Source organism: Bombina bombina, chromosome 5 (assembly GCF_027579735.1).
Source record: "Bombina bombina isolate aBomBom1 chromosome 5, aBomBom1.pri, whole genome shotgun sequence".
Lineage (NCBI taxonomy): Eukaryota > Metazoa > Chordata > Amphibia > Anura > Bombinatoridae > Bombina > Bombina bombina.
In genome coordinates this window covers 44,184,413-44,207,498 of record NC_069503.1, presented here as the reverse complement: position 1 = coordinate 44,207,498, position 23,086 = coordinate 44,184,413, and the positions used below count along the sequence as shown (strand labels likewise).

Here is a 23,086-nt window from a genome sequence, read left to right as displayed (position 1 = left end):
GGTACTGTCTAACTGTGAAAAACTTTAAAAATGCTCTGAGCTAGGAGGCCATTTTCAATGATTTAGAAATCAGTTTGAGCCTACCTAGGTTTAGCTTTTCAAAAATACCACCAAGGGAACAAAGCAAATGTATTGATAAAAGTCAATTGTAAAGTTGTTTAAAATCACATGCCCTATCTGAGTCATTAAAGTTTAATTTTGACTGTCCCTTTAATGAAAATAACATTGTGACAAATCTAACAAGATATTTATTACCTAGAATATAATTTGTATTAATTATTTCTGTTATTAATTAAAGGGATATAAAAATATATTAGATCAGTTTATTATTGTACCACTGATTGTATATAACTATGATTTAACTCCTGCAAAGAGATTAAACTCATAGTTGAAGTCAGATTTACAGCAGCAATGTACTACTTGGAGCTAGCTGAGCACATCTGGTGAGCCAATGGCAAGAGTCATGTGTGTAGCTACCAATCAGCAGTCAGCTCCCAGTAGTAACTTTCTGCTGCTGGGAATATGTACATATTCTTTTTAGCAAAGAATACCAAGAGAACAAAGTAAATTTGATAACAGAAGTGAAGTTTAAAGTGTCTTAAAATGACACATTCTATGTAATTCCTCTGGTATATAACATGTACAATGCTAAGCATCTATAGCTATAAGAAAAGGTTTATCCACATGATGTGCACATTAAATATATCTCCCAGACGTCAATCATTTGAGACTGATGTTCTTGTTTATATAATTCTCTAACACTCTATTTATATAAAGACTCCTTTATTCTGTAAATATAATTATTTCCTCCCCTATGTAAAACAAACGTACAAATCCTAACACTAGCATATTAATAAATAACACTGGGGGTGCTTTGGTGGTGAATCGTTGGGTAAACTGGTCAGTATGAGGACAGATCTGTATATTCCTGTGGGGGTTTGGATTCTATCACATTGATATGAGAGAAACTGAGGTGCACATATATAGAGGAAAAAAGGACAGCAGGAGAGCACTTCCAATCTGGGGGTTTTATAACTGGGATTAGAAAGTATTATTTACAATAGGATCCTTTTTGATGCTTCTATTTAGAGAGTTTGTCCTCTTTAAGATAATTGTAAAAAGGTTTGTACACTGTGTATATAAAGTATATAAAACCCTTTTTTTCCACTTTCTAAACATGTGAAAGGTTTCTTCCCATGTGACTCCTTTCATGTTCTCTCAGATTACGCTTTTGTGTAAAACATTTCCCACACTCTGTACATGTGAAAGGCTTCCCCCCTGTGTGACTCCTTTCATGTTCTCTCAGATTACTCATTTGTGTAAAACCTTTTCCACACTCTGTACATGTGAAAGGCTTTTCCCCTGTGTGAATCCTTTCATGAGTTTTCAGATATCTCTTATGTGTAAAACATTTCCCACACTCTGTACATGTGAAAGGCTTTTCCACTGTGTGAATCCTTTCATGAGTTCTCAGATTATTCATTTGTGTAAAACTTTTTCCACACTCTGTACATGTGAAAGGCTTTTCTCCCGTGTGACTCCTTTCATGAGTTTTCAGATTACTCATATATGTAAAACCTTTTCCACACTCTGTACATGTGAAAAGCTTTTCTCCTGTGTGACTCCTTTCATGAGTTTTCAGACTATTTATTCGTGCAAAACTTTTTCCACACTCTGTACATGTGAAAGGCTTTTCTCCTGTGTGAATCCTTTCATGAGTTTTCAGACTATTTATTTGTGTAAAACTTTTTCCACACTCTGTACATGTGAAAGGTTTTTCCCCTGTGTGAATCATTTCATGAGTTTTCAGATAACTCATATATGTAAAACCTTTTCCACACTCTGTACATGTAAAAGGCTTTACTCCTGTGTGACTCCTTTCATGACTTTTCAGATTACTCATTTGTGCAAAACTTTTTCCACACTCTGTACATGTGAAAGGCTTCTCTCCTGTGTGGGTCTTTTTGTGACTCTTAAGGCTTCCTTTAGTTGTGAAACATCTCCCACATTCTGTACATGTGTGAGGTTTGACAACTGTGTGAACTGCGTGGTGTTCAAGGAGATGCAAATTGGATGTGAATCTTTTCTCACATTCTGTACATTTGAATGGTTTCTTATTTGTATGAATCATTTGGCTAGACTTAAGACTTTCCCCTTCTTTTAAATGTTTTGAAAACTCAGTAAATGTGTGTGGTTTGTCCTCTGGGATAATCATTTCACTAGATAAGTCATAAATGTTGTCCTCTTGTTTGATGACTAAATTACTCTCTGTACATAATGATTGCTGCCCAGTTACTGACAATTCTCCATCTCCTTTAAATATCTGCTGTGATTTCCCCAATGTTTGTGAATAGTCATTAGTGTCTGAGACTATTGGAGTTTGTGGTATCATTCTGATGCTTCCTGTAGTGAAGGATGGGTATGAACTATTCAAGTGATTGTCTACATAAAAAGAAAAGGAACAAAGAAATTAAATAAAGTTTATTCTTTAAAATGGAATCCATCGTCTTACACAAATCATATTATTTATTTACATTCCATAAAATGGATTCTGTTTTGTGTTTATTTTTAAATTGATTAACCTGTAAATCACAAATTTAAACAAAGAAAGACAAATAATGTAAATATTTTTACATTATAATAAATTAAACCACTGATTACTGATGAAAACAAATTATAGCGCCCCATTAAATAAGGTGCAGGTAGATAATGTTCTCAGCCAGGGAACAAGTACATCTGTATTCTGGGCAAGATAGGTAGCATCTACCATCCTTATTTAACATTGCACAAGCAAATGCACATACAGTGCTGCCCGGCTCATGCTCAACCAGTAGGGTGAGAATATGATGTCTTAATCATCACAGACTAATAATTAGTGTGAGATGTTTTAAAGGCTAAAGGAGCAGTGATCTTATGATACTTCTTAGCTTGCGGTTGTTTAATTTATATAATCAGCCAAAATTGTATTAGTTTAACCCCTTAATGACCGAGGACGTGCAGGGTACGTCCTCAAAAAAAAGGCAGTTAACGCCTGAGGATGTACCCTGCACGTCCTCGGTGTGGAAAGCAGCTGGAAGCGATCCTGCTCGCTTCCAGCTGCTTTCCGGTTATTGCAGTGATGCCTCGATATGGAGGCATCCTGCAATAACCTTACATGGCCATCCGATGCAGAGAGAGCCACCCTGTGGCCCTCTCTGCACTGGACATCGATGGCCGGTATCGGTGGGTGGGAGCCGACTTGGGAGGCAGGTGGGCGGCCATCGGTGTGTCCTGTGACATCAAGGGGGGCGGGATCAGAGGCGGGACCGTTAGGGGGCGCGCGTGGGCGTGCACGTGTGCACGGAGGTTGGCGGGCGGGCGCGTGCACGGGGCAGGAGCGGGTGGGAACCGCTACACTACGGAAAATATTGTTAGGAAAAAATGCCCAAATCTTGTTTGTGCAAAAGCACAAAAAGAGATCGTGGAGGGGTGGGGGGTTGGTTTTGTGTGGGGGGAAGCTACACTACAGAAAATTTTAATAAAAATGAAAAAAACAAACATGTTTTCTTCTAAACTGGGTACTGGCAGACAGCTGCCAGTACCCAAGATGGCGCAGATTAAGTTAGAGTGTGAGGATTATAGAGCTGTTTGGGGGGGATCAGTGAGGTTGGGGGCTAAGGGGGGGGGGGATAGTACACAGCAGCATATGTAAATATGCTTTTAAAAAAACACAAAAAAACAACAAATATAGCTTTTATTTTAGTACTGGCAGACTTTCTGCCAGTACTTAAGATGGCGGGGACAATTGTGGGGTGGGGGAGGGAAGAGAGCTGTTTGGGAGGGATCAGGGGGTCTGATGTTTCAGGTGGGAGGCTGAGCTCTACAATGAATGTGATATTAACCCTGCAAGCTCCCTACAAGCTACCTAATTAACCCCTTCACTGCTAGCCATAATACACGTGTGATGCGCAGCAGCATTTAGCGGCCTTCTAAATACCAAAAAGCATAACTGCACAAGCTGTTTGTAAATTATTTCAGTGAGAAAACCTAAAATTGTGAAAAATTTAACGTTTTTTTTAATTTGATCGCATTTGGCGGTGAAATGGTGGCATGAAATATACCAAAATGGGCCTAGATCAATACTTGGGGTTGTCTACTACACTACACTAAAGCTAAAATTACCCCAAAAAGCTCCCTACATGCTCCCTAATTAACCCCTTCACTGCTGGGCATAATACACGTGTGGTGCGCAGTGGCATTTAGTGGCCTTCTAATTACCAAAAAGCAACACCAAAGCCATATAAGTCTGCTATTTCTGAACAAAAGGGATCCCAGAGAAGAATTTACAACCATTTGTGCCATAATTGCACAAGCTGTTTGTAAATAATTTCAGTGAGAAACCTAAAGTTTGTGAAAAAATTTGTGAAAAAATTTGTGAAAAAGTGAACAATTTTTTTTATTTGATCGCATTTGGCGGTGAAATGGTGGCATGAAATATACCAAAATGGGCCTAGATCAATACTTTGGGTTGTCTACTAAAAAAAATATATACATGTCAATGGATATTCAGAGATTCCTGAAAGATATCAGTGTTCTAATGTAACTAGCGCTAATTTTGAAAAAAAAAATGGTTTGGAAATAGCAAAGTGCTATTTGTATTTATGGCCCTATAACTTGCAAAAAAAGCAAAGAACATGTAAACATTGGGTATTTCTAAACTCAGGACAACATTTAGAAACTATTTAGCATAGGTGTTTTTTGGTGGTTGTAGATATGTAACAGATTTTGGGGGTCAAAGTTAGAAAAAGTGTATTTTTTTCAATTTTTCCTCATATTTTATAATTTTTTTATAGTAAATTATAAGATATGATGAAAATAATGGTATCTTTAGAAAGTCCATTTCATGGCGAGAAAAACGGTATATAATATGTGTGGGTACAGTAAATGAGTAAGAGGAAAATTACAGCTAAACACAAACACCGCAAAAATGTAAAAATAGCCTTGGTCCCAAACGGACAGAAAATGTAAAAGTGCTGTGGTCATTAAGGGGTTAATAATACTCACTGTGAAATTAAGCACACAAATCAGTGGCGGTTCTGGAGTGGGGAACACTTATTGGTGGAGTTCTGGGTGTTCCACATATGGGAACAAGGTAGGCGTAAGTGTAGTTATGGGTGTTCCATGAGTTGGTATCCAAGGTTAATGGAAACAGCACACCTTTATCTTTTTCCAGTGGGGCACGGAGTGACAGACTTGCCAAGTCTCCTCAATATCCAAAAAATTCAAAGAACTCCAGCCTCCACATTCAATAAAAGACCTTTATTCTTTCATATATAGGGTCCCAGCAACATATACAACGTTTCAAGCCTGCAATAGGCTCTTAGTCATGACTAAGAGTCTATTGCAGGCTTGAAACGTTGTATATGTTGCTGGGACCCTATATATGAAAGAATAAAGGTCTTTTATTGAATGTGGAGGCTGGAGTTGTTTGAATTTTTTGTTCCATGAGTTGGGTCAGGGCAGGGGAAGGTAGAGTTGCAGGTGATCTGAGAGTCGGTGTTGACACAAATGTTCTTAAAAGGTGCAGATATAAATATAATAGTTTATATTTGTTTAATGAGTGATTTATTCTATTTTCCTAGTAATTAAAGTCAGCATAATATCTATTTTACTCACCTAACGCATATGAGTTCATGCTGATAACAGGCTCCAATGTCTGTGCTCAGGAAGAAGGTTCCCTTATTCACTCCAGTTACATCAATACCCGATATCTCTCAGTGCTCTGGCCGTGTCTATAAAAAGTATATTAAATGGTTTAGACAGATAATAATAACTAATGGTTCTGATTAACTGTACGTATGGTATAATTAAAGGCACGCATAACAATTCATGTGATACAGATCAGCTGTTTAGGTTATTACATGTGTGCTATTGATTCAGCACAAGCATTTAGTACAGTTAACTCTATGGGTGTTACAGTTGCACCTTAAATATTTATCTTTCCAGAACTTTACAAGTACAGTATAAGCTCAGGAGTAGACAATCTATTTATAAGTGGGACAAACTACAACCTTACAAATATATTATAATCATTTTTTTTCCATTATTTATATCAAAGAGCAGCACTTACACAAATGTTAAATAAGAGTTGTTTATATGTAATTTAAATCTAATACTACAGTATTGATATTGTACTTTCTACAGATCCTCACTGTCAGACATTTTGTATTTACTAAAAATAAAATGTGTAACAAAAACCACACACAAATAGTGATAATACAGACCAATATGTAGTACCGACCAATATGTAGTAATATATCCAACGTGAAGAGAGTCTTTAATGGAGACAATACCACAAATACAAATAGTGATAATAATACAGACCAATATGTAGTACCGACCAATATGTAGTAATATCTCCAACGTGAAAAGTGTCTTTAATGGAGACAGTAGCACAAATACAAATAGTGATAATAATACAGACCAATATGTAGTACCGACCAATATGTAGTAATATATCCAACGTGAAAAGAGTCTTTAATGGAGACAGTAGCACAAATACAAATAGTCCATACGATGTTCCTCAGAAGGAAGAGAAAGAAACACATCATAGCATAATACTGTGTAATCTTCACTCCCCAGATGGAAGGCAGACCCAGAATACTCACATTAGTTAGAGCTTCAACAGCTCAAGATAATCAGGTTTATTGTGCAGACCCCAGGCAGACTGGACACAGACAAATGCTTAAAGGGACACTGAACCCAAAATGTTTCTTTTGTGATTCAGACGGAGCATGAAAATTTAAGTTTATCAAATTTTCTTCATTCTCTTAATATCTTTATTTGAAATGGAAGAATGTAAGTTTAGATGCCGGCTCATTTTTGGTGAACAACCAGGGTTGTTCTTGCTGATTGGCGGATAAATTCATCCACCAATAAAAATTGCTGTCCAGAGTTCTGAACCAAAAAAAAGCTTAGATGCCTGATAATAGGAGTAAATTAGAAAGTTGCTTAAAATTTTATGTTCTATCTGAATCACAAAAGAAAAAAATTGGGTTCAGTGTCCCTTTAAAGCAAATGAACAATTTATTAATAACAAAAGCTAAAGTTCTTGTAGATCACTATGAGTAACAGGAACAAACATACACCGATACTATGCGTGTGATAGTCCGTTGTTACAGACCGTATGAAGCTACACACTGTATCTGTAGTCTTTCTGTACCGGATAGGTACCCCTCCTTGTGACCAATTTGTACAATGCTTAAAAGACTCTACATTTTGTATTTTTCATGTGCTTCACCCCAGTCCTTTAAATTCTCTTGGTCAGTAGTGAGTTGTCTTAAATCACACTGCAAGGGGGTGGGGGATTCGGAGAGACAGGCTCTAAAATGTTAACTTTTAATTGTTTTCTAGGACAGAGATAAGAAAAGGAAGCCTTTGTGTTTACATAGATTGATAACATAATGGGATATGATCTCTCATCAAGCTCAGCCCATTTAAAATGTTCATAAAGTATATAATAACAAAATCAACAGATGCAAACTAACAATACAATTAGTGATGCACCAAAATGGAAATTCTGGACCGAAAAAGAACCCGAAAATCCGGGATGCACTTGGCAGAAAACTGAAACCGATAACGAAAATTTATTTTTTCAAATTATTTTAAAAATTTCTTTTTTTTACATAATTAGACTATTTAATGAAAAGCCCACACTTTTATTGAAAGTAAAACACCTCATTACCAGAGAATAATATGAAGATGTATTTTTATAGTTATATTAGAGTCTTATACTGAAAAAAATAAATGAAATAGCAGGTATGTAAGCTTAGAAGACAGCACATTTTTGGTTCAGCACCTGGGTTGCACTTGTTGATTGGTAGTACTACCAAGGTGCTGAACCAAAATGTGCCAGTTTCTAAGCTTCCAATTTTGGTTTTCAAATAAAGATACAAAGAGAATGAAGATACATTAATAATAGGAGTAAATTTGGAAAGTTGTTTAAAATTGTACGCTCTATCTGAATCATGAAAGAAGAAAAAAATTTGGTTTCATATCCCTTTAACAATTCCTTTTTGGAAGGAAGTCCTTCTGTCATGTCCTTACTGTCTCACAGTATGTGCACATTGAGATTATATATATATATATATATATATATATATATATATATATATATATATATATATATACAAAACACGGAAGGGAACTGCACTCTCATACCGGACCGGGTACACATCCCATGACCCTGCAACATGCTCAGCCCTGGGTGCCACTGGCACTCACAGGAAGCTGTGCTGTCCCCAGAGCCACAAGCAGTTAACCCCAGATAGGTCTGGGTGCATGAACCATAGGGAAAATTACAAAACAAATTAATACAACACACAGAGAAAACCCAGCACTCACTTACAAGCTCTCAGCTAAGATTTAAAAGCAAAAATGGAAAGGTTAGTCACCGCATCTGGCCAAATGGGACAAGCTCAGGGTGGTTACATATTCCTGTGCACCCTTCCCTTGTTTTCAGTTTGTTTGGATTTGAAAGCTTGCATTGTGTGGCTGTTTTAGGGTCTCAGGTATTGGAAAGGACCTTGACGTGGTACCTGAGCTTGTCCCATTTGGCCAGATGCGGTGACTAACCTTTCCATTTTTGCTTTTAAATCTTAGCTGAGAGCTTGTAAGTGAGTGCTGAGTTTTCTCTGTGTGTTATATATATATATATTAATTATAAAAAGAACAGTGCGCCAATAAATAAATAATAGTGAACAATATTAATAATTAAATAATGATTCACCAGGATACTAGTCATACATTATAAACTTGGACAAAATTGCAGTAATTAATAGTGAAATTCAAGAGTCCCCACAAAGTTTTCCAATTTGGTAACTTAGCTGATACTACTATGTAGGTATTCCCCAATGGAACCAATTGTAAATCAGAAATTTCTATTTTCAATTAACATCAAATGGTGGCTGTCAGCTTCTTCAGAACTTTTGTTGGTATCCCAAAAGAAAAGAATCTGCAGATATATGAAATAGAAAAGAAGGCGCCACCATAGTGCACGATCAGTAGAACAAACAAGCCCCCAATGTGCAAGTTTGGCTGGTACTTACAAGCTCCCAGACACTTGAGAAGTGTCACAAACGCCTTCTGGAACCTTTAGAGTCATCCAGCTGACTCACACTCATGCAGAGGTTGATCCACTCTTTGGGGGGGACCGGCTGTGTTTTTCTCCCTGCAGGATAACAGGTCGCAGATAAGCTCTCACCCTCTAGCAGCCTCTTCTCCTGTAGTGGAAGTAACTTAGCCCGGTAAATATAGTTACACAGTTGTTCAGGTGCTTATAACACTCTGTGTAAAAAACATCTCCAAATGTGTTGCAAAATAAGTTTGTGGAAACAAAGTCTAAAAATAAAATGACTTTATTTTAGCAGCACAACGTTTCTCGGTCTTAGGTGACCATTTCATCAGGTGCATACAAATATTAAAATACCACGAACTTTTATCGCCGACTTTCGGCGTCCATTGGTACCCATTGCGCATGTGTGGAGGTGTGACCGGAATCGGGGATTTTGCGACACCATCACAAGTTTATATAATTTGTATTGATTACACACATATATAATCACATTTATGATTTGATTGTGTTATAAATAAGGTTACATTTGTTGTATTGGTTATTTACCTACACTCATCATATGGATAGTGACTAACATCCATATTGATTTATAAATATATAGATATTTATTTTTATTTTTTGTACATCACTCACTTATTGTATTTCACCACTTAAGGGTGCATTTTTGAATTATTCAATCACCCATAAGACTATAGCACACCAATATCACTGAATACCACTTAATATTGATATTCATCACCATCACTTTAAGTAAGAGATCTACATTGGTTTATACAATGCAGAACAAAGATCAAAGGATCAATAATAGGAAAGCTATGTTGAACACAGACAATGTAATAGATATGTCTAGTGACACCAATAGTGATTTATCTATGGTACAATTATTTCAGAAATTGGAGGAAGCCTTGAAAAATGAACACAGGCACTGGTGGGACATAGATACACTCCAAAAATACAAAGATAGAGGACATATCCCTAGGGGATTGAGAATTTTAAAACATTGCTCTTTTAAACATGATAGTGAGCTAACCACAAAATGGCAGGAAATTTTAACAGAATGCTCCATGAAACTCATTGATTTACTAATTGAATTTAGAGAGACAATTCTGCTTAAAACTGAGTTAGAAATTGAAGATCTACAGCATACATTAGCTAAATTTGAATTGAATTCCAAATATGATAAATATACCAGAGAAGTACAGGAGAAGGCAGATATATTTCAGAAAAAAATTATACATACTAAAATAAAAAAAACTAGCTAGGGATGAAAAAGATTATCTAGAAGGTACAATTTATGATTATAACCCTAAAAGTAAGGAAGTAAATCCCAGTAATGATCCACCCACTATCAAAATAGAAGAAAATGCATGGGTTAAGGTCAATCATTATAGGAAACCAAAAGACAAAAAGAAACATATAACTCACAATAATAATAAAAGTGTAAATAATAAAAATACAAATAAAAACAATGAAAATACACACTATTATGAGTCTCCAAGACCATATGGCTATCACCCCGCCCCAAATTGGGAATTTGATAGCCATGGGTCTAGTAAGAACTCATATTATAAACATACACCGGAGTATAGACCACAACCATACAATAGGGAATATGAGAATTCTCCAACCACTTCGGGACATAGAAGTTCTAATGAAAACAGAAATAGACATCTATCCTATAACAATAGGGGCCAAACTTACAATAAATCACAGGGTTTTCAATACGACCAGAAACAAACCTACAATCCACCACATCTGAGACAGGCCCCGATATGCTTAAAACAACTAGAAAGGACAGACGAGAGGGTACACCATTCAACACCACCACAAATAACACCAAGAAAAAGATCTTATGCAAACGTGGCAGCAGAGGGAGAGCTAAGTCATCCAAAAAGGCGAAACTTAAACGAATGAAAGGGAACATTTACAATCTATCCGACCATGTACTCACTAATGAGGAAATTTGTGTTTTGAATAGAGGTCTTTCTTTCTGTCCTTCAAACAATCATGACCTTTTTGAGCTCTTTGTAGACCTCAATAAATTTGTACGCAAACTGTCCATTTAACGCTATTTTTGTGAGAAAAAACTTAAAGGTTCAGACCTACAGCCTATTCTCACAAATGAGATGGCTGAACGTCCTTACACTGACATCATTTATTATGATCCAGAGAACCTTTATGATGAATTGTTTGAAAATGATATTCATTCTGGTCTAAGTTCCAGATCCAACTTCAATCCATTAAATAAGGGGTCAAATATAGAACTTTTTCAAAAACTCGTCTTAGATGAATTTGATAAAATACCCAGAGGAAATATAAAACATTCAAATTTAAATAGATATGAAGTTAAAGCCCTGTCTAGATTGGCATCCAATAAGAACCTGGCCATTAGGCAAGCCGATAAAGGGGGAGGAATAGTCCTGCAAAATACGGCGGACTATATAAAAGAAGCTGACAGGTTATTACTTGATACTGAATATTATAAAGTACTTACATTCAATCCAACAAAAAAATATCTTGCAAATTTAATAAAACTAGTTGATACAGGTTGGTTAGAAGGGATCCTTACAAAGAGAGAAAGAGATTATTTGATCCCCTATACACCCAATTTAGCTTACTACTACCATCTCCCCAAGATCCACAAGAGTCTAGTGGATCCCCCGGGGAGACCGATTATTTCGGGCATTGGGAATCTGACATGCTATCTGTCTGAATATGTGGATCAATTCATGAAAAAATCAGTAGTAATGTTACCGTCTTATCTTAAAGACACTCCTGATCTCATTCACAAAATTTTGGATATTCGCAAAGCTGAGAGAGAATTGCTATGGCTGATGTGCGACATCTCAGCGTTATATTCGAATATAGCTCACCATCTAGGGGTTAAAGCGAGTGAGTACTACCTTAAAAAAGATATATATTTACCAGCGAAACAGAGAGAATTTTTGTTAGACTGTATCAATTTTGTTCTCAAGAACAATTATTTTGTATATCAAGAAAGGTTCTTTTTGCAAGTTAAAGGAACGGCCATGGGGACCAGATTCGCCCCAAGTTTTGCAAATCTATTTATGGGTATGTTCGAAGAACAGTACATCTACTCATCGAGATTTGGGGCAAGTCTGGTCTTCTATGGCCGTTTCATAGATGATTTACTGTTCATCTGGGAGGGCAGCAAATTGGAAGCCCAATGTTTTGTAGATGGTCTTAATGAAAATGATATGGGCATTTGCTTTACAGCAAAAAATGGACCCTGTGAGTATAGAATTTCTAGATTTAATATTAGAATGGGATAAAGAAGGCAAAGTCACCACTAAAACCTTTTTCAAGGCAGTTGATGCAAATAGCTATCTAAATTATAGGAGTAAACATCATCTACCCTTGAAAAACAACATTCCTTACAATCAGTTTTGCAGGATACGTAGGAACTGTACAAACTTAGAAACTTTTTTTTTTTTTAAATAAATTTTTTTATTGAGGTTGTGAAGATAATACAATGTTAATGAAATGCCATGCAATAAAAAAAATAACTGAGTGGTTAGCATATACAAAGCTGTTAAATAATACAAAGACATTACTGTAGATCTGTGTGGGCATCTGCCTTGAACCTCCGTTTTTATATTATTCTCTAGAATGTGGTCCTCTATGCAAAGGAGGGGTTACTTTTGAACCCCAAAAAACTTATGGGAATAGATAGAGGAAATTGGCATTTGAAGAGGCCTCTTTTGGGCCTAGTGGTTGGGATAGCAAGATAGGGAAAGTTAGCAGGATGGAACTGCTTTAAAGGAATGAAAGGGAGGGAGGGAAAAAGGTGAGAAAAGGGAAAAAGAATGGTTGGAGGGGGAGGTGGGCTTTTATTAGAGGCATATGATGTCTAGTAGTAAGGAAGTATTAGGGGAGTAGTAGTTGAGAGTGACATCATTAAGCAGGGGAGATTATGAAGGGCACCTCGTAGGTGTAATAGATAAAGGAGTCTTGGTGCACGTGACTTTCATAAAGACACTATTAGTTATGTCTAGGGGTTAGGGCTTAAGTGGTTCAGCAAGAGAATAGAAGTGCTTCTCATATTTATTTGGATAAGTGATGCCTTAATTTGCACCATGCTTCAGCAGATACTATAGCTATGTTGCTCCTTCTTCATAGGAAAGAATGAGGGGATTACTTCTGGGAAGCGTTTCAGTTTTACTACAGGGGTAATATGAAAAGCAATAATAAATATCTATAGTACATTGTAGAGATGTGAGCGTGCTATATTTGAGAGAAATAGAACCCCTTATAGAGCAGTCCCATACTAGGAGGCATATGAGATAATAAATATGAGCGATTAGAGGATATTCCCCATAATATTAGAATAGTACTAAGTGGAGATAAAACTCTGTATAAACGTAGGTGAAACAATAACATTCTCATAGAATAAACAATATAAATAATTCAACTCTGTGTGTCTTAATATTTAACATTTCAAACTGATGGGGGACAAAGCCAAATTGTCCTTTGAAGTGAGAGTGTCTCCTCCTCATAGTATATGTTAAGCAGGCCATGGAGACATGAATTAGGAAGAAGCTGTCCTGTTTATCCTATCCCCAATCTGAGGGCTGAAGATACAGCGGCTATTTGGAGTCTCTGACTTGCGGCACTTCTGTTGTAGTCTGAGTGAGGTTTCTGGGGCTTTTGAGTAAGATCTTTGAGACCCTGTGGCCTGTTCATGTGCGGGACACTCTCTCTGCCTTCTACCTTCCTCTGGGCTTTAAATAAAGGTTTGTAGTAGGCGGTTGGTCTGGCGTCTGTAGTAAGATCAGGCGTATACCGGGACTTGCCGAGTTGTCGTTGCTTGGTCCCCAGCGTGAGCTGGATACCGCAGTGAGATCCCTCTCTCGAAGGCATATGTGTTGGTGGCTGTATGGTAGGGAGTTGCGTCGGCGCAAGCAGTGGCGCTGTGTCCGACAGAGATCCCCGGCAAGACCTTGGCTTAGTAGAGGCAGCAGCACTATTTGACTGAAAGGGGACCTGAGGGTCCGTTATGCTGTGCTGGGCGCGTGTCTCAGCTTTCAGTGTCTCTGTTGCAATAGCTGCGCTGTAGTTCTCCTGGTGAAAGGAGAGCAGTAGATCCTCAAAACATCTGTCCATCTGTCGCCCAAAAGCTGCTAGCCTATCCGCTATTTCTGTGGGTAAAGGGTTTCTCGCCATCATGCAAAGGTTACAAAGTCCCTGTTATTCCCAGTTGTTGTCGGAGGTGATGTTGAAACATGGCTTGCGCCTCAAAATGGCGCCTGTGGTGTATGCTCTGCGCTGTCCTCCGTGAAGAAATGTCGCAAAATATGGCACTGTAGTTGCTTCTTGTGCCTTCTTAGTGAACTTAAGTGTTTTGCCTCATGTGCTATTCTCGATCAGTGTGTAGTTACCTGCTCTGAGCGGTCGATAGAGTAAAAGTCTATAAAATATAGCCGGAGCTCATGTAGAGTGCGACCGCTCAGATGCAGGGCTGTCTCCGCCCCCAAACTTAGACACTTTTGATAGTCAAGCTTCAATACTTAAAAATAGATTCTCAGAGAAGAATTATCCCAACACGTTGGTGGAAGATAGCTATTTAAAAGCAAGACAAAAATGTAGAGAGGATTTCTTTGCTAGTTACATAAATAAAGAAATGGACTCACAAGAATCCAGAATAGGAGAAAAACCAGTAAGAGATAATATAAGATCATTGAAAGAAGTACGCTTCATTACCCAATACAATAACAACCATCGTAAAATCAGGAATATTTTGAACAAATATTGTCACACATTGACAGGGGATCCCTTATTGAAAGACAATATAGGGGCTTTTCCAAATTGCACCTTTAGAAGAGCACCAACTTTAAAAAAGTAAACTTGCACCTAGCAAGATTGTAATGAAGAAATACTGTACAGCTACGAATAATAGAAAAAATCTTACAACCACAAACAAAGTGCTAGGAAAACCTGTTTTTTTTCAGATGTAATCGTCCTAATTGTGGACAAATGATAAAAAAACAGAGTTCTCATCTTTTGTAAACAAAGAAAAGTTTCATATTACTACCCATTTCACTTGTGATTCCTCATTTGTGGTCTATATGCTTGAATGCATTTATGGGGTCCAGTATGTGGGCAGGACCTCCAGACCCCTCAAAAAAGATGGGGTGAACACAAGAGAAATATAGCCAAAAACATAAAAAAATCATAGCATTCCGAGACATGTTGCAGAGTGTCACCCTGGTGACATAGATACCCTTAGTATCTTCCCCCTTGAGTATATTGTCCCCAAATGGGGTAGAAATTGATTTTTGCATTTGAGACAAAGGGAGACATTCTGGATATGGAAACTTAAGACCCTGTCTCCCTGTGGCTTAAATGCAAATATAGATATGGCTGCATTTAATTGAGTTTTAGTCTGTTTTTCTAATTAATCTTGGTAATTATCTGCTTTGCTTTTTGTCTTTTTTATATATATTTTTTGATTGTTAGCTCTTGAGTTATCCTATGTACACAATAGGGTGGTCCAATCATAACAGTTCTATTAATGTAAAACAACTACAATCACATATAAAAATAACAGGTTATGTAATATACCATGTTATATCCTGTACATATTATGAACAATAGTATACATATCACTAAGAAATTTAATAGTATACATATCACAAAGATATCTAATAACCTAATGAGTTGTATGTCGACAATATGAGCTTAATATCAAAATATCCCTGAAATATATTAACTACCATCCCATTTTATGTTTTAGGTAATGTGAAGAATCTTATGAACCATAATCAACTGTAATTACACATGATACGAGATACACTTTAATAATATCGAGATAGGACATGTAATCAACTCCCAGATTTATTCTTTATTTTTGACAAATGTCAAGTCCTACCACACACAATAATAGACTTACTACCATAGGGTATTTATAGACAGTTGGTATGGAAAGATAAATATAAAAATAATATCGGGTCTCCAACATTTCATGTATTATATTTCATGTATTATATTTTATAATATCTATCTATAAGAAGTTCTATTAGAGAGTGTAGTCCCATGGATAGTTACTTTAATCTGGATATCACATGAAGCATTTGCGAGCAGGTAACATTATTCACTCTGGATTGTATACACGGCATAGTGAAGTAGCGCTAGGGAATCAATTCATTTTAATATATTCTTTGCTTAATGTGATTATAGACATCATTTTATATATGATATCTGTATATTGGACTATCATGTATTTTTTAACTTGTACCTTTTATGCTATTTAACAATATGTTTTATCTGAGCCGATATCATTTGAGTTCGGCATGAATTTATTTTAATTCAAATTTTTGTCCAATGGGGGGGCGGAGCCTGGAGTGCCCGAGAATGGCCGCATAATTTGTCTGCTCTGACTCTGGTTGTATTATAAATGTCTTTATTTGCTGCTTATGGAAAAGATGAACCCTGCAAAGCTACCTTAGTATACCCTGAACTTTGGTCTAATAGCTGATGAAGCCGAATTTAATGCAGGGTGTCGCCTTCTCAACTTGAGACCGGAGCTTCACTTTGATCCTATATGAGCGGTGGCCATTTTAACGACCGCGTGGCTACCATATCTTACAACTACAACCAGGCTTCCAACTTGTGAGGATTGTTACCACCATCAAGACCCCCCGGCGGGTACCCTTCGGGGGCCTGTCGTTAGGACGCAGTGATACCTCACCACTCACTGCAATATTACAAAGCACAAGAGTGTGTACACCTGCATGATTTTATTCAGCGTGCTGACTTGCATCTACATACAGTACCGTCATGGACGCGGAGGATGTTATTACCTTTATGGAAGCATTGAGGGGCCTTTTGGCAGCTCATCATACTGCCTTAGAGGAAACGTTAATGGCAATAGTCAAGCCTGGAGCTCTCAGTGTACCCCAGCAATCTGCGCCACCCGGATCTGTTCTAACGACACATGTTAGCGGTAGCACTCTGGGGCCCCAGTGCTATGTACCAATCACTGTTCCGGGATCGGTAACTGATGTTGGGACGATTGCAGAAGCTATTCCCGACCAAGTAATTTTGGGAGACGCAACCTATATGGGAATCAGCAGCACCGGCACAACAGAGGCCCATCCAATCTCTCTGCTTACCACGGAGAGAGCCCTTGCTGAGAGCTCAGTCCTGAGCCGAGAAGATAGAAGGCTAAGATCGCAGTTCTCCTCAGTCGCTAAGAGAGCCCCTGCAGAATGATTGCCCAGAGACTGTGGAGTTTCATATGCAAAATTTGGGGGACTCGTGATGACTTTATTAGGCTGGAAACCCTCCTGTTACACCGTGGCAAGGTTGGTAACTTGGAACATTATTCAGAGACACTACCTTATCGTTACTGCCTATGTAAGGCTCGGACTATGGGCTACTTGGCGAGTATTTAGCAAACGTTACTTTGGCAAAAGGACTCGTTCTGGAATAGGTTAGGCTGGTGGGTTTAGCTAGAATTATGTTCAGTACTGTATTTACACCCATCCAGTTACGGTTGCAAGTTTTTCTGTTGTTATTTTCAGCATTTCTATATTTGTGCCCTCTCATCTATGACTGTATATATACGATGGCTTGTTTGTTTTAGTGAATTTCTATATTTGCGCTTTTTCCTCTATGACTGTATATATGCTATAGCCTTTTTCTATAACTGCAATTTAGCTTACAGGTGCATATTACTTCACACAATCTAATGTTATTGATATTGAGACCACCCTACTAAATTCAATTTAGCTGCTTCCCTTTATTTTACTTTCCCTGCACAGTTTTATCCAGACAGGGCAGGATAGGGAAGTCTCTTATTATTATCCCTCAGGTTGTATTCTTCTTTTTTTTATTTTCCTCCCCTAGCAGCTGCCTAATGACAGTATTATTTACAGCTTCATAGAAGTTTTTCTCTCAATTGACCTCAAGTTATATGTTTGCAAAATGTCTATTAAACTCAGTGTGGGGTGCTGCATTGCCTGCAGCCGGGGTGATGCACCATGCACATACCTATAACATAGTAACATAGTAGATAAGGTTGAAAAAAGACTGAAGTCCATCGAGTTCAACCTATACAAATCTAAAATACTTACAAAAAGCTCCAGTTAAGCTTAAATAACCCCATTAAAATGTGACCCATTTAATACTAGCAATCATATCCATGAATTTTGTTTATATACAGAAATTTATCCAGACTATTTTTAAATGTATCTATGGTATTGGCATTCACTACCTCCTTTGGTAATGAGTTCCACAATTTTATTGCTCTTACAGTGAAAAAAAGTTTCCGTTGCAGGAGATTAAATCTCCTTTCCTCCAACCTTAAATTATGACCTCTTGTCAGAAACAATTTTCTTGGAATAAACAGAGCTTCTGCCATCTCTGTATATGGGCCTTGAATATATTTATATAAAGTAATCATGTCACCTCTCAAGCGCCTTTTTTCTAAAGAAAACAGACCCAGTTTGGCTAGCCTCTCCTCATAGGTTAATTTCTCCAATCCCCTTATTAGCTTTGTGGCTCTTCTCTGAACTTTTTCTAGTTCTGCAATATCTTTTTTAGCAATTGGTCCCCAGAACTGCACTCCAAACTCAAGGTGAGGTCTTACCAGGGCTTTATATAATGACATAATTATGCTTTCCTCCCTTGAATCAATGCCTCTTTTAATACATGCTAGTATCTTATTAGCCTTTGAAGCCGCTGCCCTGCATTGTGCACCCATCTTTAGCTTGTTATCTATTACTACTCCCAAATCCCTTTCCTCCCGTGTTTGGCTAAGTCTTGTCCCATTTAAAAAATACGTAGCCTGCTTATTTTTACTTCTATACAACTAGCATTTACAGTTAGTAGCACATAGGAAATGAATTTAGATCTGAATTGAGGTAGCTCATACAAGTAATTCTTTTTACTCGTTTTTCCCCTGTCTGATTATTATATGATAAGTCCTATGACTGTCCCTTTTTCTAAGTAGGTCAGCACAGAAAATTCATAATATACAACAGTGTACGCTAGCATTATTTCACCTAGTTGACACCTACTATTCTAAACTCGCCTTATCTCTTTAATATTGTTTACAGTTGTGCCAATAACAGATAATTTCTATTATGATGTATACCACTAACATTATTGTACTTAGCCTGTTCCAGTAATCTAAATTTATCTAATTTGTTCATATGCCCGTTTTAAAATCTATAAAAACTTAAAATAGAGTTTTATCAGCTGGGACCCAAGAGTGGCCCCATACGGTTTATAAATGTCTTCTGTAGCTTCATGTCATCTGCAATACAGTGAGGTCCAAAAGTGGCCCCTGGTGCCATCTAGAAGACAAACCAACTTATGAGCAAGCATGTTGTTTATTGATCTTCTCCTTTCCTTTTTTTAACAATGACATAGAGTTATGTTATGTATATTATGGTTTTATTACTGTATAATCTGAAACAATTGTGTATATTGAATGTACTGAAAGGCATTGTCTATAAGCTCTGAATTAAACCTCAATAAAAAATAAATTAAAAAAAAAATAATAATAATTTTTGTCCAATATCATTGGAATTGTTATTTATTATTATTTTTATTATATTTTAATTCTATGTGTATTCTGTATCTGTACCTTTGTAGGTAAATTTAATGATATTTGTATTATTTTATCTGAGCCGAATATGTATGTATATGTACACTGTATGTGGTACCCATTGTAGCATATCTCCCACCTTACCGGATGGCGATCCATCAAAATATAATGGTTTTATACTGCCATATATATGAAAAACATATGTGTGCACTGGCTCTTTAAAATGTTAATACCCAATACATACGGGACATAATAGCCTCCATACATTGGAAGCGCGGTATCAACCGCCAGTACAGAGCCCGGATAGTATCAATCACACACCCACGTTTAGTAGCCAATGAGGATCCCAGATTCTGGTCACACCTCCACACATGCGCAATGGGTACCAATGGACGCCGAAAGTCGGCGATAAAAGTTCGTGGTATTTTAATATTTGTATGCACCTGATGAAACGGTCACCTAAGACCGAGAAACGTTGTGCTGCTAAAATAAAGTCATTTTATTTTTAGACTTTGTTTCCACGAACTTATTTTGCAACACATTTGGAGACGTTTTTTATACAGGGTGTTATAAGCACCTGAACAACTGTGTAACTATATTTACCGGGCTAAGTCACTTCCACAACAGGAGAAGAGGCTGCTAGAGGGTGAGAGCTTATCTGCGACCTGTTATCCTGCGGGGAGAAAAACACAGCCGGTCCCCCCCAAAGAGTGGATCAACCTCTGCGTGAGTGTGAGTCAGCTGGACGACTCTAAAGGTTCCAGAAGGCGTTTGTGACACTTCTCAAGTGTCTGAGAGTTTGTAAGTACCAGCCAAACTTGCACATTGGGGGCTTGTTTGTTCTACTGATCGTGCACTATGGTGGCGCCTTCTTTTCTATTTCATATATATATATATATATATATATATATATATATATATATATATATATATATATATATATATACACACACATACACACAGGTAACCCTCAGTTTACGCCGGGGTTAGGTTCCAGAAGGAATGTGTTATGGTATAGCCCAGATATCGAGGGTTAATACCCTGAATACGGGATCAGCAACACACAAACCCAGTTAATTCCCCCCAAACATGAGACCAAGCTCCATGTTGAGGGTAAAACAGAATGTGTTTTATTGAGGGCTATATGCCCAGTATTTATGCAAGTCTCCCACCTGGTTGACACTCCCCAGCAACAGCTACACAGGAAGAAGATAGTACATTAGATAGAGAGAAGACGCCCTTTTTCAGGATACAATAGAATTACATTACTTAACCAAATAAACAATTAAACACAAGAAACAATGGAGTCCTTCTTGACACCTGGCAGTCTGATTAAACAATGTGAACGCTTATTACTTAAACTTAATTACAGTAAACAATAGCTGATGTCAGGAAAACTGTTTTCAGAAAATAGGGCTAGATTTATTAAGCCCCTACGGCAGCAAGTTCTCTCAAGAACTTGCTCGCCGGGATTTATCAAGCAGCGGTCACCAGACCGCTGCTTCCTTAACATCTACGCCACCTCTATTGTGGCGAAATTCAATCTCCTCGGTCGAGTCCGACCGAGGATATTGACAGCTCCTGCCCGCGCGTGATTGGCTGTGCGCTCGTGTGCAATGTTAATTACCTGTGGGTAATTTCGCCATGCCATAGGCGAGCTGAGGCGTACAGGGGCGCGTATACACGCCCCTGTATGCCTCAGCGTTGATAAATCTAGCCCATAGTTTCTCAAAGCTGAACAAAGTTAACCCTTCCAGTACTGACAGAGGGTTCTGTCACAGAATGGTTGTAAATCGAAACAGTTGTAAATTGAAACCCAGTTTATAATGTAAGTCAATGGGAAGTGAGGGAGTTAGGTTCTAGACCCCTCTCAAAATTGGCATAAGTAACACCTAATACATTATTTTTAAAGCTTTGAAATTAAGATTTTAAATGCTAAACAGCATTATAAACCTAAAAAAATAATCACACAACACAGAATATATAATTAAACTAAGTTAAATGAACAAAAACATTTGCTAAACAGCATTATAAACCTAAGAAAATAATCACACAACACAGACTTCACTTGCATTTTTCTGCAAACAGTTCTTTCTATGCATTCCAATCTAGACTGATTTATAGACAGGAAGATCGTGTTCCTTTGCAAGCTTCTCAATAGCTCAAGTCTGGTTAAACTGATTAATTTCAGCTTGCTTGTCTTGCATATCTTTGCTGCAACACAAGCGGACAGCTCCACCTACACATGACTGAAAAAAAAGGTTGTTATTCTGAAACGGTGCAAATTGAACCGTTGTAAACCGAGGGCCACCTGTATATATATATATATATATATATATATATATATATATATATATATATATACACACACACACACACACACACATTATATATATTTATACATCTTTAATTGTTAAGGGGTTAATCAGTAGCACTAGAAATACATTGGGTTTTAAAGTGCAAATGATGTAATGGCTGTAAAGATGTTGGAGATGGAACCATAGCAAAGCTAAATAAACTGATATCTAAATAAAATTAACCAAGCTGGAAATCTTGGAAGCAAAAGCCCTGATGCTTCACTGATGAGCTGTTCTGTGGTGCAGGTCTCTGTGTCTTGTAAGGGAGGTAGTTACAATAACTCATTGTGAAAGTGCAGCTTGAGGACTAACAGGAGGAATATAGTAGGTGACCATAGCCTCAGGATTCCCCTGTAACTCACATTACAACCTGCACTGCTGTTGTCCTCTGACCTGTTGCTCTGTGCACTGTTCCTGCCTTCCTGTCAGGTAGGGGTTAACAGACTGCCCTGGAATTGTGAGGGGGGGAAACATTGCAGAGAGCACTTTTATTTGCTCCTTATCAAGGGCAGTGCATTTGTTAAGAGCCAGTGCCAATGGTAAACATCCTGCTGTGCTGCTATGGTCCTTAGAATCCTTAAGTACAGATGAAAATCAGCAGGAGGATGGGTGAGCAGAGGGCTTTCTCACCCACATATTACTGATGTTTAAACATTTCATCCAGAACAGTAAAACAAGCAACTCACCCAGTGTAGCTGTAATAAGAGAGGATATGCTCTGCTAAGCATTAGTACAGAGGAGTACAGTCCCACAGCTCTGTCTCCACAAGCTGTCATCACCCTCTCCATGCTTCACTCAGGAAATGATTCTACTAGATAGGGGGCGCCCTAAAATGGAAATATAATGTATGTATGCAAGCAATACAGTGAACAGATATATTTAATTTAATTGTCTATATAATAACTGGCACTAAGAACCCAATTTAAACAGTATATATTAAAAAAAGAGCAATATAAACAATATTATTACTATTAAAGGGACACTGTACCCAAAATTTTTCTTTCGTGATTCAGATTGAGCATGAAATTTTAAGCAACTTTCTAA

At 37.5% G+C, this 23,086-nt stretch overlaps 1 protein-coding gene across 1 annotated transcript; it reads right to left on the bottom strand.

Annotated features, from left to right (window-relative positions):
• Positions 1 to 320: 320 nt before the first annotated feature.
• LOC128659192 (gastrula zinc finger protein XlCGF28.1-like) lies at positions 321 to 23,002 on the bottom strand. Its single transcript, XM_053712875.1, has 3 exons — positions 22,729 to 23,002; positions 5,656 to 5,771; positions 321 to 2,442 (listed from the first exon to the last, which is right to left on the bottom strand). Exons 2-3 carry the CDS (start codon positions 5,672 to 5,674, stop codon positions 1,172 to 1,174), a joined length of 1,290 nt encoding a protein of 429 aa, XP_053568850.1. The 5' UTR covers positions 5,675 to 5,771; positions 22,729 to 23,002; the 3' UTR covers positions 321 to 1,171.
• Between the last annotated feature and the right edge of the window lie 84 nt (positions 23,003 to 23,086).